At 33.8% G+C, this 17,440-nt stretch overlaps 1 protein-coding gene across 5 annotated transcripts in view; it reads left to right on the top strand.

Annotated features, from left to right (window-relative positions):
* The window catches only part of DPP10 (dipeptidyl peptidase like 10), a gene marked incomplete at both ends in the record, with an annotated part of 1,314,496 nt that overhangs the window by 835,489 nt on the left and 461,567 nt on the right, over positions 1-17,440 (top strand). For 4 of the 5 annotated variants that reach the window (XM_082631553.1, XM_082631552.1, XM_082631551.1 and 1 more), the window contains one exon: positions 16,624-16,719. The exons of the other annotated variant lie outside the window; for it this stretch is intronic. In XM_082631553.1, coding sequence (XP_082487679.1) covers positions 16,624-16,719 — 96 coding nt within the window. The remainder of the gene's footprint in view (positions 1-16,623; positions 16,720-17,440) is intronic. 5 annotated transcript variants of the gene reach the window in all.

The following is a 17,440-nucleotide window of genomic DNA, read 5'->3' as shown; positions in this document are numbered from 1 at the left end:
CATGCTGCTGACTCAAAGATTGCCACCAAGACAGTGAGGGGATGGGGGTAATGGCAAATAAAAATTCCACAAGCCTTCCTATTATTTTTAAATTGCCTTTTTCTTGATTCAGTGTTTGCTTGTCTTTTGTAAACATTTGACTGTTTTCCAGAGTTCTGACAGTTTATTCTGACAATTTTGCTTGTATTTTTTTTTTTTTTGATGTTACTGTGGGAAAACAGTCTCTTGGAGCAATCGACTCCTTTGTGTTCATTGATATCACTCTAATAACAGACTTTACTGATCCAATTTATATGCAACTGGCTTCTGTCATTTGTGATCAACCTGAGTTGTTATATTTAAAACCATCAAGCATAGGTTTTATATCTTTACCATTTACAGTTTCCTCCATTTATTGTATGATGCATAATAGTTTACACTATCAGTACAAACCGAGTTTTCACTAAATATTGACCAGTGACAAATTTATCTACTTATTCACTCTTGTATTAAAAATTAGAGAATGTCAGAGAAATATTTCATGAAGTTCTTGATGATGAACATAACAATAACATAATGTAGTATGATCATTAAATCTGATGTTATTACCAAATCGAGAAGAGAGTCCACATCTGTAGAGACCTAGAATAATACTTATTATAACCTTAGCAGTTTGAAATGAGGGTAAAATAAACTTAGTAAAATACACAATAAAGTATACACAGGAGAGCTTAGTGTGGGGAACTCTAACAAATCATTGAGGACACAAAAGTGCTTTTGGGCATTTGAATTATACCTATAAATATTTTCTGGATTAGAAATTAAAAATTAATTTCTCAGACTTTTTATAAAATATCTTTTAATTCATTTAAAATAGCAAAATAAAACTATTACATGTAAATATACATAATATATAATGAAAAATAGATACTTTTTCAAAAATTGGTGAGAAGAATGTCATTATTTTATGTTTTTGCAAATATTTAATGTCTGCCCAATAGAAGACTTCAGGATTCTCATATGTACTCCTGTGTCAATTCTTCTGAAGTCAGTTGCTTTTGTTGAAGCATATGAAGGAATTCTGGCCTCATAAAGATATGTAGTTAGAAATGGAGGGAGTTTTTTAATAGCTTTTTCACATAATTGTAGATGCTCTTCCTTGATACTTCTTGAGAACTTGATAAATGGTAGATCCTCAATGGTTATCTGCATTGTGAAACCTGAAACCATATCCGTAAAATATCAGTACTCTGCTTTTAAAATCTATTGGTCCATCTAGCACTTTAAAAGGATCTTTTACCTATGTACGATTCTGTAACATTATGCATTGGTCATTTGGAAAATATTAGTTCACTGAGTTATACAGATCTTCCAAATGTTGGTAGAGTTTATTACACAATATTAAAAAAACAGTTAATATCACTGAATGGTATAACTAGAAAAATCTCACTAGAATAGTATTGGGAAGTAGTCAAACTCAAGATAGAGAACACAAGTTTTGAAAAATTCAATTTTTTTTGAAAGCTTGAATTTTATAGTTTGTAACAAACAGTTGTGTTTTTAAAATTTTTTATGTATTATTTTTTAACAGTTATGATTTTAAGTGAGAGGCTCATTTTATTTATTTTGAAGAAAACATTTGCCAAATCCTCAAATCTAAATAATCATAGTTTGTTATTCATTTTTTCCACTAAAAATGGTGTTCCAGGAAAAAAGCTGTTAGTTCAGTTCATAACTCAAGCAACTGCCCACATGCATTTCTTTGGAACAAGTACCATGTCGATATGCAGGGGAAGTGCTTTTTGGGCGGCAGAGGGGAGGAGGTATAACTCCCTTTTCACCACACAAATATTAAAAAGATCTCAAGGGTGGAGAGTGAATACAATGGACAATTTTTAGAACTGTGTTGAGGAAATTCTTAACTGGAATAGGATTTTTCAAGCATTATTTGAGCATTTATAAGACTAAAGAACAGAATGACTATCATATAGTTTTATGCCACAGTATTGACTCTCAGTGAGGTGCCTGTAGTTGCATCTACTTTTGGTTTTGCTTCCAGGAGTGGGAATTTCAACCCAGTGTAAAAGGAAGATGTGCCTTAGTATTACTATGAATATAATTTTGACTTTTAGGACTGCTGTCCACAGTTGCTCACAGATTATGCTCCACAGTGCTCTCCTGTAGGGTAGTAGAGATATGGAACAAAAATTTGCTCATGGTAATGTGATTGAAATAAAAAGTATGCCTGAGGGAGGAGCTCAAACTTGGTTATATAAGAGCTTATAGGCCCAAAGTAGAGCTATAACACATTAGGGTATAAAGAAGACATCATTCTAGCATGTGTGTGTGTGTGTGTGTGTGTGTGTGTGTGTGTGTAAGGTGTGTGTTATGTGTATATGTGTATCAGTCTGTAATTTGCCTTTTCTTCTCACAATGTGGAAGGCCTTTGTGCAAGTACATTTAGGTTTTCTACTCAAATTCAGGAGATTTAATTTGGAAAAAGTCTCAGAAAGAAGATTGAGTGTGATTAGCACTTTGAATAATTGACTAATTTGACTAATTAAACCTATGAGTAAATCCTAAAGCTCTTGACTTACTTATTCAAGAGATGACAAGTTTGAGGTAAAATTTAATAAGTCCTTCAGAACCTGAAAGTACATTCCTTATTTTGATGAGCACTTAAGAGTCTCTGCTGAAAATAAGGAGAACTAGTACAGAATATAACAGAAATTAGGGCATCTTACAGATGCAAGCTACTTTATGGGCCTTTGTGTGTGTTTGGGGAGGGGTACATCCATAAAATTCTATATGAAGAAATCAAACATGTCAACAGCAGAGCTGTTCTGGTTGAAGAGTTTTAACCACATAATCCCCATCTTACCCCTCTCCTTTCTCCGTCCTAAGAGAGCTTTAGAGTCTCTAGAACACAGCCAGCCACAGTGTAATTTAGTCCAACCCTTTCTCTTTACAAATGAGGAAACTTACTCCTGAATAGATGGAGTGAACTAGCCAAGGTCCTATGCACTAGTTAAGGGTTTAACTAGGGTTAAAATATGAACTCCTAGCTCTGATTACTGTTATTTCAGCATTAATGCTTCTCCCTGTTTGAGTATAGGGAGTGGGAGTATAAGTTCATAACTGTCTGTGGGGAAGCTTTGAGAAGATGAATGGATCATAGAAAGCAAACTTCTTGTAATCTGTATTTCAGTATTTTGTATTCAGTGTACATTCCCTAGAAATTCTCCCCATGTATGGTGAAAACAAGGGACAGAGTTGGGAGAGGGAAGAAAGTGACAGTTAAATAAATATATACCTTATTTGCGAGCTGTCCTCTTCATTCCATTCAGTACAGACCCAGCTTTGGTTACAATTTAGTAACTTTCCACATAGCTGAATTTTTAAATGACTTTTTATAATTAAAATGTGGCTTTCTATATGAATGCTACATGCTGGAAATATACTTGAGAAAGAAAGAACATTCATTGGAAGATAATCTGATTTAGGAAATAAATTTAATTTGAAGGGTATATATAATTTAGACTTTATAAGATACAGGGTTAATCTGAGTCAAAAGTGGTTCTAGGTGATAGAATTGATGAAGATAAGGAATTGACAGGCCTTTTATTCAAGAAACTTAGCTGTTGCCACAACAAGATATTAGAGTAGGAAAAGGCAAAAGAAAGAGATAGAGGAAGGAAACTCCTGGCAAACCAAGAGGAACAAAGGTAATTTTCTGGGACTATAAAACAGATGGTACACAGTGCACTAATTCCCTTTGTGCTTTTGCTTGAGTGGATGAATTGGTGTTCAGAATACTAAGTAACAAGCTGCTTCATTGACAAGACTGATTTATAATTTATTTGTGTGATCCATATATTTGACCTTACAAATTCAAAATAGCCAAATACTCTTCATTCAAAAAGAGACTTTTGAGTGAATTTTACATTTCCCTAACTTCTTCTACTAAAACATGCAACTCAATACTGTACTTCTGGTAGGGTACATCCAAGAACATAACGGAAGTATTTGGGCTGAAGGGAACTATGAAAGAAACAAAAACTCCAAAGAAAGGGAAAACATTTTGTTTTGTGACTTTGAAATTTTAAAATTCAAATTTGCTTTATATTGACCTATACATTTTAACATTTTAATAATAATAATGACAATGGCTGACATTAAATAAGCTGAGTACTTTGCCTAATGGTTTCCATATATGTCTTCTTTTTAATAAATAAAAAAGAAAAGAGATGTAACTTATACCAGGGCATACCTTGTAATTTTCTTCTGTTTCAGTGATATGTATTTTTATTCCTCAATTTTACATTCCAAACTATGTGTAGCTCCTTAACTGGAAATAGTAACCCTTTGTTCATTTTCTTGGTGATAAATCAGGAAACATTAAAAAGAACTTGGTATATTATATCTGATCTCAAATGACATAAATTTTGACAATATTCAGTCTGCTGTATGGTATTTCAGCATCCTAGTGAAAGAAAAGAATGGGAAAATGATGGAAAAAAGAAAGGAATTAGTGCTTTAGCTGTTAAGTAGTAAAACAAAACTCTAAAGTCTGACTAGGAAATGTACAATCAGCAAATATTTTGAAAAGATCTAGAATTTGGCTGTGACTGCTATGATTTGCATTCTATATTTTCATATATACAGTTATATAAGGCGGGGTGGCGGGGGTGTTACCCTTTCTATGAACTTTGAACAATCAATAATGTTTTAAAATGGAAATGTGGGCTTCCCTGGTGGCGCAGTGGTTGAGAGTCCACCTGCCGATGCAGGGGAGATGGGTTCGTGCCCCGGTCTGGGAAGATCCCACATGCCGCGGAGTGGCTAGGCCCGTGAGCCATGGCCGCTGAGCCTGCATGTCCAGAGCCTGTGCTCCACAATGGGAGAGGCCACAACAGTGAGAGGCCCACAGACAGCAAAAAATAATAATAATAACAAATAAATAAAATGGAAATGCACTAGAAGACTAGCCTGTAGTGACACTAAACATGGGAAATGAGAATAACCTTTAAGAATAGAGATTTAAATGTAGCTGTGGGAAATAAAGGTGGTGGTACATTGGACATCCAGAGAAAAGAGAATCAAATGAGCACAAAGAGGAAATAGCCTTGTTCGTCTTGTGGGAATTCTGAATAACTACCTGATTAGATTTTTCTTTTCATTACTGTTTTAACAGGAAATTATTTCAAATAAGATTTAAATTAAAAGAAATATTTCTGAACCTCTGATGTCAAGAGTAAACCAGATAAAAAGTAACCCAGTTTCAGTAAAGAGAAACCAAGTACTGAAAGTCACAGATTAGTTTTCCTTCAGTTCATTACTGAAGAATTCTTTTCTCTTCTAAGATTATGTGGCCAATTTATTTCAAAAGGCCATTTAAAAGCAAGATTGGATTTTTGGAAGAAAGCACAGAAATACCAATAGAAGTCTATGATCTTAAATGATAGACTAGAACAGAGAAAAGAACATAGAGAGAACTATTTAATGTCAATTCTATTTCTACACTCCTGTTGCCAAAGTTGAATGTTTTAGCTAAGATTCTATATCTTGTACAATTAAAAAAATAATTACTCTGTTTCCAGTTCCTTAAATACTTGGGATCATTGTTATACTGTACATCTCATTGGATCCTTGTGCTGTTATTCATAATTATAACCATAATCATAGGATCCTATTTGGTTTACAAATATTTAGCCTTTCAGGAGAAACTATCGACAAGCCTCTTAGATAGCCTTATCCACCAAAGGGCAGACAGCAGAAGCAAGAAGAGCTACAATCCTGCAGCCTGTGGAACAAAAACCACATTCACAGAAAGATAGACAAGATGAAAAGGCAGAAGGCTATGTACCAGATGAAGGAACAAGATAAAACCCAAGAAAAACAACTAAATGAAGTGGAGATAGGAAACATTCCAGAAAAAGAATTCAGAATAATGATAGTGAAGATCCAGGACCTCGGAAAAAGAATGGAGGCAAAGATCGAGAAGATGCAAGATATGTTTAACAAAGCCCTAGAAGAATTAAAAAACAAACACCTAGACGAATTAAAGAACAAACAAACAGAGATGAACAATACAATAATGGAAATGAAAAATACACTAGAAGGAATCAATAGCAGAATAACTGAGGCAGAAGAACGGATGAATGACCTGGAAGACAGAATGGTGGAATTCACTTCTGTGGAACAGAATAAAGAAAAAAGAATGAAAAGGAATGAAGACAGCCTAAGAGACCTCTGGGACAACATTAAATGCACCAACATTCGCATTATAGGGGTCCCAGAAGGAGAAGAGAGAGAGAAAGGACCCGAGAAAATATTTGAAGAGATTATAGTCGAAAACTTGCCTAACATGGGAAAGGAAATAGCCACCCAGGTCCAGGAAGTGCAGAGAGTTCCAGGCAGGATAAACCCAAGGAGAAACACGCCGAGACACATAGTAATCAAACTGACAAAAATTAAACACAAAGAAAAATTATTGAGTGCAACAATGGAAAAATGATAAATAACATACAAGAGAACTCCCATGAGTTTAACAGCTGATTTCTCAGCAGAAACTCTACAAGCCAGAAGGGAGTGGCATGATATATTTAAAGTGATGAAAGGGAAGAACCTACAACCAAGATTACTCTACCTGGCAAGGATCTCATTCAGATTCGTCGGAGAAATCAAAAGCTTTACAGACAAGCAAAAGCTAAGAGAATTCAGCACCACCGAACCAGCTCTACAACAAATGCTAAAGGAACTTCTCTAAGTCGGAAACACAAGAAAAGAAAAGTACCTACAAAAACAAACCCATAACAATTAAGAAAATGGTAATAGGAACATACACATCGATAATTACCTTAAAAGCGAATGGATTAAATGCTCCCACCAAAAGACACAGGCTCGCTGAATGGATACAAAAACAAGACCCATATATATGCTGTCTACAAGAGACCCATTTCAGACCTAGGGACACATACAGACTGAAAGTGAGGGAATGGAAAAAGATATTCCATGCAAATGGAAATCAAAAGAAAGCTGGAGTAGCAATACTCAGATAAGATAGACTTTAAAATAAGGAATGTTACAAGACACAAGGGAGGACAATACATAATGATCAAGGGATCAATCGAAGAAGAAGATATAACAATTATAAATGCATATGCACCCAACATAGGAGCACCTCAATACATAAGGCAGCTGCTAACAGCTATAAAAGAGGAAATCAACAGTAAGACAATAATAGTGGGGGACTTTAACAACTCACTTACACCAAAGGACAGATCATCCAAACAGAAAATTAAAAAGGAAACACAAACTTTAAATGACACAGTAGACCAGATAGATTTAATTGATATTTATAGGACATTCCATCCAAAAACAGCAGATTACATTTTCTTCTGAAGTGCACACAGAACATTCTCCAGGATAGATCACATCTTGGGTCACAAATCAAGCCTCAGTAAATTTAAGAAAATTGAAATCATATCAAGCATCTTTTCTGACGACAACACTATGAGATTAGAAGTCAATTACAGGGAAGAAAACTTAAAAAACACAAACACATGGAGTCTAACCAACACATGACTAAATAAACAAGAGATCACTGAAGAAATCAAAGAGGAAATCAAAAAGTATCTAGAGACAAATTACAATGAAAACATGACGATCCAAAACCTATGGGATGCAGCAAAAACAGTTCTAAGAGGGAAATTTATAGCAATACAAGCCTACCTCAAGAAATAATGAAAATCTCAAACAATCTAACCTTCCACCTAGAAAACTAGAGAAAGAAGAACAAACAAAACCCAAAGTTAGTAAAAGGAAAGAATCATAAAGATCAGAGCAGAAATAAATGAAATAGAAACAAAGAAAACAATAGCAAAGATCAATAAAACTAAAAGCTTGTTCTTTGAGAAGATAAACAAAATTGATAACCCATTAGCCAGACTCATCAAGAAAAAGAGGGAGAGGACTCAGATCAATAAAATTAGAAATGAACAAGGAGAAGTTACAACAGACACCGCAGAAATACAAAGCATCCTAAGAGACTACTACAAGCAACTCTATGCTAATAAAATGGACAACCTGGAAGAAATGGACAAGTTCTTAGAAAGGTGTAACCTTCCAAGACTGAACCAGGAAGAAATAAAACATATGGACAGACCAATCACAAGTAATTAAATTGAAAGTGTGATTAAAAATCTTCCAACAAACAGAAGTCCAGGACCAGATGTCTTCACAGGTGAATTCTATCAAACATTTAGAGAAGAGCTAACACCCATCCTTCTCAAACTCTTCCAAAAAATTGCAGAGGAAAGAACACTCCCAAACTCATTCTGTGAGGCCACCATCACCCTGATACCAAAACCAGACAAACATACTACAAAAAAATAAAATTACAGACCAATATCACTGATGAATATAGATGCAAAAATCCTCAACAAAATACTAGCAAACAGAATCCAACAACGCATTAAAAGGATCATACAACATGATCAAGTGGGATTTATCCCATGGATGCAAGGATTCTTCAATATATGCAAATGAATCAATGTGATACACCATATTAACAAATTGAAGAATGAAAACCATATGATCATCTCAATAGATACAGAAAAAGCTTTTGTCAAAATTCAACACCCATTTATGATAAAAACTCTCCAGAAAGTGGGCATAGAGGGAGCCCTCCTCAACATAATAAAGGCCATATATGACAAACCCACAGCAAACATCATTAAAAAAAAAAGAGATAGCAACTATCAACATATATTAGGTTTTCAGACTTTCACACATGTATCCACACACACACACACACATATATGTATATATACATATGCACACACATCAAAAGATATCTCATATTTAGTTACAAAATAACTAGAGATGATGTGTTACCCAGTACCTTACTTGTGAAGAATAAAGTCTATGAGATTCAGTCCAGTGTTTGAGACTCAGTTCTTCCACTTCTGGGGGCACAGGTTGATCCCTGATCAGAGAACTAAGATCCCACAGGCTGTGAGGTGCGGCCAAAAAAAGAAATTAAGTAATATTTTATTGATATTAAGAAATAGGTGTTGATTTCATAATTTCTTCCTCTGAAGATTTGTAAGAAAGGAGCTTTACATGAGGAATCATCTCTTAAAATTATTTACAATCTAACACCAATTTCCTTCTTAAGCTACCTTCTCAGTGTTTGATGTGAGTGATTGGGATGAAGAAATGGTGCCCAGGGTTCTCTGTTTGCTAAGTGTGGCTGTAGAGTCAAAATGGAGAGAACATTATTAAAATGTATCAAATATAAGATTTCTTCAGATGGTTCTAACATAAATTCAGTTCCTGAGAAATCAGGTTGCAGCTGGGTTATAAATGTTTGCTGATGAGGTGTGATAGGTGATGCTACTAATGTTAATACTAAATAGAGTGCAACAATGAGCAGGGGGTAAATTTGGAGCTTCAGGCTGACATTGTATAGACAATTTCTTAAAGAAAACAAACAAAGAGCTCCACTTTTTCATGAATGCTGTGACACTGTTGTATGTGAGAAAATAGAAAGACTGTGGCAATGGTACCTTCCTGAGCAGGTTGGTGCAAAATGAGAGGCTAATAAAGTCTGGAGAGGGTACAGGAGGAGTTGAACTTCAATTAGGAGAAGGATTCTTGTGGCTAAAAGGAAATAAGAATATTCTTAAAATATCACTTATAAAATTGTACATTAAAAAAAATAATTAACACAATATTATAGAGAACAAGAAGAGAAAACTTATTTTGAGGGACAGTAGAGCTTAATAAGTCAGAGAGATGTAGGTTCCAACTTCAGTCCTGCCTCTTACTAACCATGTGAACTTTGTCAAAATCTTTAAGTTTGCTGAGCCTAAGTTTCCCCTCCAAATGGATATCTCAATAGGGCTTGGGGAGGGGAATTTGGAAAAGGGATGATTGATTACAAAGGATGCACAACCCAAAAGACTATGATGAGATGTGGAGATAAAAGGAGCTAGAGGAAAAAAAAACAGCCTCAAAGGCTATTAAAATAGAAGCTTAATTATTCATTATATGTAGAAGGAAGAAGTCTCTTTTCTAGGACTGAAAAATTCAAGAGACCTCAGGGATAGTGCCTAGCAGCTAAGAAAAATTTTAAGAAATGAACAAAGAAATAAGGAAAAAAAAAAACAACCAGAAAAAGGAATGAAGTAATGAAGTATATACAGTTCATTCAGTAATGAATGAAGACAAATAAATTAAACATTAAGTTTTATCTGATTATTGTTTAAATTTAAAATTTAATCACAATAGTTTGAATTACTTTGATGAGTTGATTTTATAATAAATTCTAGGGGCAATTGGAGTTAAAAAAATCCTTACTATTAAAATTATTGAATTATTTCAGATTATAGAAAATAAATGAAGTTCAGAATATTTAATAAAATTATTAAAATGTTAACTGATCAGTATAATACAAAATGAAAAAAATAATGGACCATTAGTTTAATTCATTAAAAATATAAACATTTAAATAAACATTTAACATATTAATCTAGCAGTAGAAAAGTAATAATAGTTTGCCATGACCAGTTGGATTTTGTTATAGAAATAGAGGGTGGTTGGAAATAGAAAATTTCATTTATACAATTTTTATATCCACACATTAAAGGAGAAAATTATGTTTATATAAAAGGCTGGAAGTGTATCATGACAGTTATAATTGCAAATAAAAATTCGAAGTGACATAGGAATAAAAACAAATTACTTAAGCATGATACAGATTCCTTTCCAAAAATCAAGAAAAAATATCTTATTAAATAATGAAATATTAAAGATGCTGCCATAATAAAAGAAGACAGCAGGATTGTTATTTCATCATTATTATTCAACATTGTTTTGACACTCGAGCTAATGAAATAATTCACTAAAATGAAATAAATGCTTTTTAATGGTGCTGGAGCAATTGGTCATCCAATATGCAACAAAAATAAAATGTGAACCTCTAATTAATCCTCACATGATAGACAAAAAGTAACTCAAGATGATTCCGGGACTTATATGTAAAATATAAAACTATTACCCTTTTAGGAAAAAAGATAGGAGAAAATCTTCAGGATTAGTTGAAGCATTCTTAGTCTTGACAATAAAAGTGTGATTTATGAAAGGAAAAAATGATATACTGGATCTCATCAAAATTAAAAAACTTTTCCTCTGCAGAAGTCCTCTTTAAAAGGATGAAAAGACAAGGTAGAGGGCTGGAGGAAATCCGAAGTTGACATATCAACAAATGATTTACATCTAGAATAAAAAACTCTAAACTCAACAGTTCAACAGTCACAGAAACAAAACAATCCAATTAGAAAATGGGCAAATGACATGAACAGACATTTCACTTAAGAGGATATAAACATCACAAATAAGCACATTAAAAGATGTTCATTAGCTATTAGGGTAATGCAAGTTAAAACCACAATGGCATATCATTACACATATATCAGAATGGCTTATTTTTTTTAAAAAACCACCAAATTCTTGCAAGAACACAGAAAAACTAGGTCATTTCTACATTGCTGGTGAGAATGTAAAATGGTACAACTACCCTAGAAAAGCATCCGATATTTTCTTACAAAACTAAATGTGCACCATGTGACCCAGCAATTGCATATTTTGGCATTTACCGCAAAGAAGGGAACATTTATGTTCACATAAAAACCTATAATTAATGTTCATAGCAGCTTTATTCATAATAACCCCAAGCTACAAATGATAACCCAGATTTCCTTCAACAGATGGATAGTTTAACAAACTGATACATTCATGCCCTGGAATAGTACCAAGCAACAAAAAGGAACGGAGTATTGATACGCTCAACAACTAAGATGGATCTCTGCCAATCTCAAAATATTACATAATGCATGATTCCATTTACATAGCACTCTTGAAATTACAAAATCATAAAGATGGAAAATAGATTAGTGGTTGCCAAAGGTTGAAGAGGGAGGTTATGGCAATAAAAGGGCAACACAGGAGATTCTGGTGATGGAACTGTTCTCTGCCTTACTGGTGCTCATCATATTTGATACAATTGCATAGAACTAAAGACAGCCACATATACTCACATGTACACAACTGAATACATGCAGAACTGGTGAAGTCTGAATAAAGTTGGTGGAGGGTATCAATGTCAATTTCTTTTTGAGATGTTGTTTATGCAAGATATCATATGTTATTGATGGAAACTGGAGGAAGGGTATAAAGGATTTGTCTTTCTGTATTCTTACAACTGCATGTGAATCTGCAACACCTGAAAATTTTATATGTATATTATGTGTGTGTGTATTACACATATAAATGTATATATACACACACATATACATATAAATGCATATATATACACACAGATATGCATATAAATATATATACATATAAATTTAAACTTCAGGAAAAAGAGAAAATGTATTTTCAGATGATAGAATTGAATATGTAGAAAAATAAAAGATTTAATTTCCATTGGCATTTTAAAGAAAATGTGATATGGTGAATAATATAATTATTAACTCTGTGTGTATGTATAAATTCATTTAGAATAACAATGGGAAATATTCTGTTCACAATAACAAACCATATATACTTACTAGTAAATATAATAGGAAATGTGAAGGATCTATATGAAAAATAGAAGATGAAACACAATTAATGTACCTAAAGTTTAAAGTTTTCCAATTCACTGTGTATATATAATGCTATTTTAATAAGATTCCCATTCTAGTGGATTTTAATATGATTTTTAAGCTCATATGAAAGAACAGACATTTGAGAATTGCCAAAATAATATTTGAAAAAAATGTATTTGAAAATAAGATTGTATGGTATGCTGCATTTGCCTTACAAGATTTTTTTTGTGTTTGTTGTACATATGTCCAAAAGATACAGTAAACAAAATATGTGGAACTTACCTAGGAGCAAAAATATAATTAATTTTTCAATTCAGTTGATAAGGATCATTTATTTAATAGATTGTGCTATCATAATCTAATTTCCCCTGAAAATTAGACTCCTGCCTCCTACCTTTACCTATATAAATTTCATTGGATTAACTAAATAAATGCATATCAAAGAGAGATGGTAAAACATAATCATCTAAGAATTAAAGGAATTGTATTGGACAAATTAGGGTGCATTTATATAATCTCAGGAAACTTTAAATTGTGAAACTTGTCTATACCAAAATCTGGTCTTATTGAGATATCTCATAGAATAAATATATTTCTGAAATCCTGATAAAGTTAGCTCATCTGATTAAAATCCCAAACTCCTATGACAGAAAATTAATTCTAGCATCAAAGCTTTTTTGCTGTGTCAAACAAAAAGCAGTCATTCTTTTCTCTAAAATGCTCTCATCCCTTCACTTGTCCATGCCATTCCCTTTCTCTGTCTTTTGAAACCTGTAAGGCCCAGGTCATTTAACTTTTAAAAATAAAAATGAATAGATTTTATTTTCAAGAGAAATTTTATGTTCACAGAAAAATTGAACAGAAGGTACAGGGATTTTCCATTTACCCTTACCTTCACATGGGTAAAACCTCCCCCATTGTCAACGTCCCACATGTGATATGTTTACTACAACTGATGAACCTACATTGACACATCATTATCACCCAAAGTTCACATTTTACTTTAGGGTTCACTCTTGCTGTTGTACATCCTATGGATTTGGATGAAAGTATAATGACATGTATCTACCATTCTAACTACTAGTATCTTTAGAGTCTCCATTGTTTACTTTTTCCAGCATGTTACATAGTTGGAATCATACAGTATGGAGTCTTTTCAAACTGGTTTCTTTCACTTAATAATTTAAGGTTCCTTCATGTCTTTTCATGGTTGATAGCTCGTTTCTTTTTATCACTTCGTAGTATCACAATATCTGGACCACAGTTTATCCATTCATCTACTGAAGGACATCTTGGTTGCTTCCAAATTTTGGCAGTTATAGATAAAGCTACTATAAACATCCATGTGCAGATTTTTGTGTGGCTGTAAGTTTTCAGCTCATTTGGGTAAATACTAGGGAGCACAATTGTTAGATTACATGTTTAGTTTTGTAAGAAACTGCTAACCTGTCTTCCAAGTATCTGTACCATTTTTCATTCCCACCAGCAATGCATGATAGTTGGTCATTATATTTTTCACTGAAGCCTTTTCTGATCGTTTTTGCAAGATATTTTCCTTCCTGTCTCTGAGCTCATATAGTACTCTGTATCCTCATTCTGACATCCATCATATTCTTTCTTGCTTTGTGTGAGCCCCTCGGGGCAGGACATAGATATGTCTCCTGCACCTTACAATACTTCACTTAACACCTTGAAAATTAAGAGCCCTAGTATTTGTTGAATGAATAAGGTAAATTTAAATTTTTTTGTATCAGACTGTCAAATGGAGCATTTTCTTTTGCAAATCTATATATAATCTTATGCTAGGCTTGGGTCAAACAATTCTCACTAGTTCCACTTGTTACATTTTTTTCAGTTGTTTCTGAACAATTATTTTGTGGGTTAACTACATGGTTGATTCAGGTTGAAAGAAACTGCATTTGAAGTTGTTGATTCTTTGCCCCAGCTTTTCAGCTGGAAGAAACAAAGCTCTTGTTGCAATAAGTACTGAACTTTAAAAAAACAATATCTAATGAGGTTAGCATATATTGTTGACATTTTATTTTCAACCAGAGTTAAGGTCACAGCTGAAAGGTCACAAAGATGATTTTATACAGTAAATAAACAATGATATTATTTTGCAAAGAAAATGAAATATCACAAACTTGTCTGTAGCCTCTTTTGTCTAAAAGTGTTTGCTATGCTTAATTTTGGTACCTAAACTGTGTTGTCCTTCCATTTCTTAGATTTTGGGATTTAAAAAGGAAGCACACCTAGTTTATGTGTCAGGGATTAATATAAACATGTGCTTTTCATTCTTATTCTGGAATTATATTGAGTTTTTACATTTAACTCCTAAGTCCACTTAGTATTTGTTGGGGGGTAATTCTTTGTGGAATTTTGGTATTTATTCTGTTTATTTGGTGAACTTCCTTTCAAGTTGGGAAGTTTTATTGATCATATTTGTTTGAGACCTTTACCTCTTCATCTTTGGTGTTTACAACAAAATTGTAAATTTATCATTAGAGAGAATATGTTGAAGTGATTTTGGAAAGTATTGGGCTGGATTATGGTTAAACAGTGAAAAATGTACGCTTTGGGGCACAATGCACAATAGAAATTATTAACTGCTTTCATATTATATATCACTACATAACAAGGGATTGATCTCTTAAATTTGTGGTAGCTCAAGACAATTTTAATATTGAAAATAATTTAATGGATTGAAAAGTATCATGGAACAGACAAACTTCTAATGCCAAAGACCATTAAAATTTCCACTTTATATTGTCATCTAGTTAACATATTTTTAAAGCAAAGTAGTCCAGATAGTATAATTCCTTAGTTTTTTTTTAAGACTTTTAAAAACTTTTTATTTTATGTTGCAGTATAGCCAATTAACAATGTTGATGATAGTTTCAGGTGCACAGGAAAGTGACTCAGCCATACATATACATGTATCCATTCTCCCTCAAATTCTGCTCCCATCCAGGCTGCCACATAACATTGAGCAGAGTTCCCTGTGCTATACAGTAGGTCCTTCTTGGTTATCCATTTAAAATATAGCATTGTGTACATGTCAATCCCAAACTCCCTAATTATCCCTTCCCCCCATCCTTCCCTCCTGGTAACCAAAAGTTCATTCTCTAAGTCTGTTTTGTAAATAAATTCATTTGTATCATTTCTTTTTAGATTCCACATATAAGGGATACCGTACGATATTTCTCTTTCGCTGTCTGACTTCACTCAGTATGACTCTCTAGGTCCTTCCATGTTGCTGCAAATGGCATTATTTCATTCTTTTTTTTTTTTTTTTTTTTTGCGGTACGTGGGCCTCTCACTGTTGTGGCCTCTCCCGTTGTGGAGCACAGGCTCTGGACGCGCAGGCTCAGCGGCCATGGCTCACGGGCCCAGCCGCTCCGTGGCATGTGGGATCCTCCCGGACCGGGGCACGAACCCATGTCCCCTGCGTTGGCAGGCAGACTCCCAACCACTGCGCCACCAGGGAAGCCCTATTTCATTCTTTTTAATGGCTGAGTAATATTCCATTGTATATATGTACCACGTCTCCTTTATCTGTTCCTCTATCGATGGACATTTAGGTTGCTATTGTAAACAGTGCTGCAGTGAACATTGGGCTGCATGTATTCTTTCAGACTATGTTTTTCTCCGGATATATACCCAAGAGTGGGATTGCAGAGTCATATGGTAGCTCTATTTTTAGTTTTTTAAGGAACCTCCTTACTGTTCTCCATAGTGGCTGTACCAATTTACATTCCCACCAACAGTGTAGGAGGGTTCTCTTCTCTCCACAAAATCTCCAGCATTTATTGTTTCTGGATTTTTTGATGATGGCCATTCTGACTGGTGTGAGGTGATATCTCACTGTAGTCTTGATTTGTATTTCTCTAATAATTAGCGATGTTGAACATCTTTTATGTGCCTCTTGACCATCTGTATGTCTTCTTTGGAGAATGTGTCTAACCTAAAATTTACTTTATTTTAGATGAACTCACAAATTCATCAGAAACCAGATTGTCTTTAGAAGACCTCTTCAGGAAAGAATTTGTGCTTCATGATCCAGAAGCTCGATGGATCAATGGTATGTGTATACATTCTTATATGTTATATTATTTCAAGTTCTGTATAATTAAAATTAAATAGTGTTTTTGTTGACCACTGGTTGACTACCAGTGGTTATTTTAATTGACATTATGCTTCAATGATTACAGATACCATTTAATCAGAAATTTATACCTTGGCTCATGTGAGAGAAAACTAATTCCTAAGCTAGGTCATCAATAAAATTATCCCCCAGACATTATATTGACTGCTCTGTATCTGCTCTTCCCTCATGAATCATTAGTTATGTGCCTGCAAACACGTGTTACATCTCTAGCATTTCTCTGGGTAATTCTCCTTGGTGTAGAAGTATAGATTTTGGGAGCGTACATATAAGTGATTCAAATTTGGCAATCAGATTAATTTTCTTCTCTCTCTTTGTGGCTTTGCTTTTTAAGTTTAAATGCCACAAACTAGGGAGACTTTCCAGTCTGAGAGTCTACAAAGTTGACTCTACAAAGTTGAAATGACAGAAGGGGCATGGGAACACATTGCATTTTTGCTTTTTGTGGCTTGGCAAAGAAATCACCTCAGCTTTCCTTAGGTTATTTCTGATTTTGCTATTTTCAAAAAGTTTTAAAAAAATTTTAGATTACAAATACAATCAGTCAATCAATCAATCAATCAAAACCACTGATTGGTGGCTCCTTGGACTTTGGCTTGTCTTTGTGGGAGGTGGTAGGGGGAGTTATTGGGTAATC

The sequence above is a fragment of the Mesoplodon mirus genome (assembly GCF_964341445.2).
Source record: "Mesoplodon mirus genome assembly, chromosome: 8".
Lineage (NCBI taxonomy): Eukaryota > Metazoa > Chordata > Mammalia > Artiodactyla > Ziphiidae > Mesoplodon > Mesoplodon mirus.
This window is presented reverse-complemented; position numbering and strand designations above follow the sequence as displayed.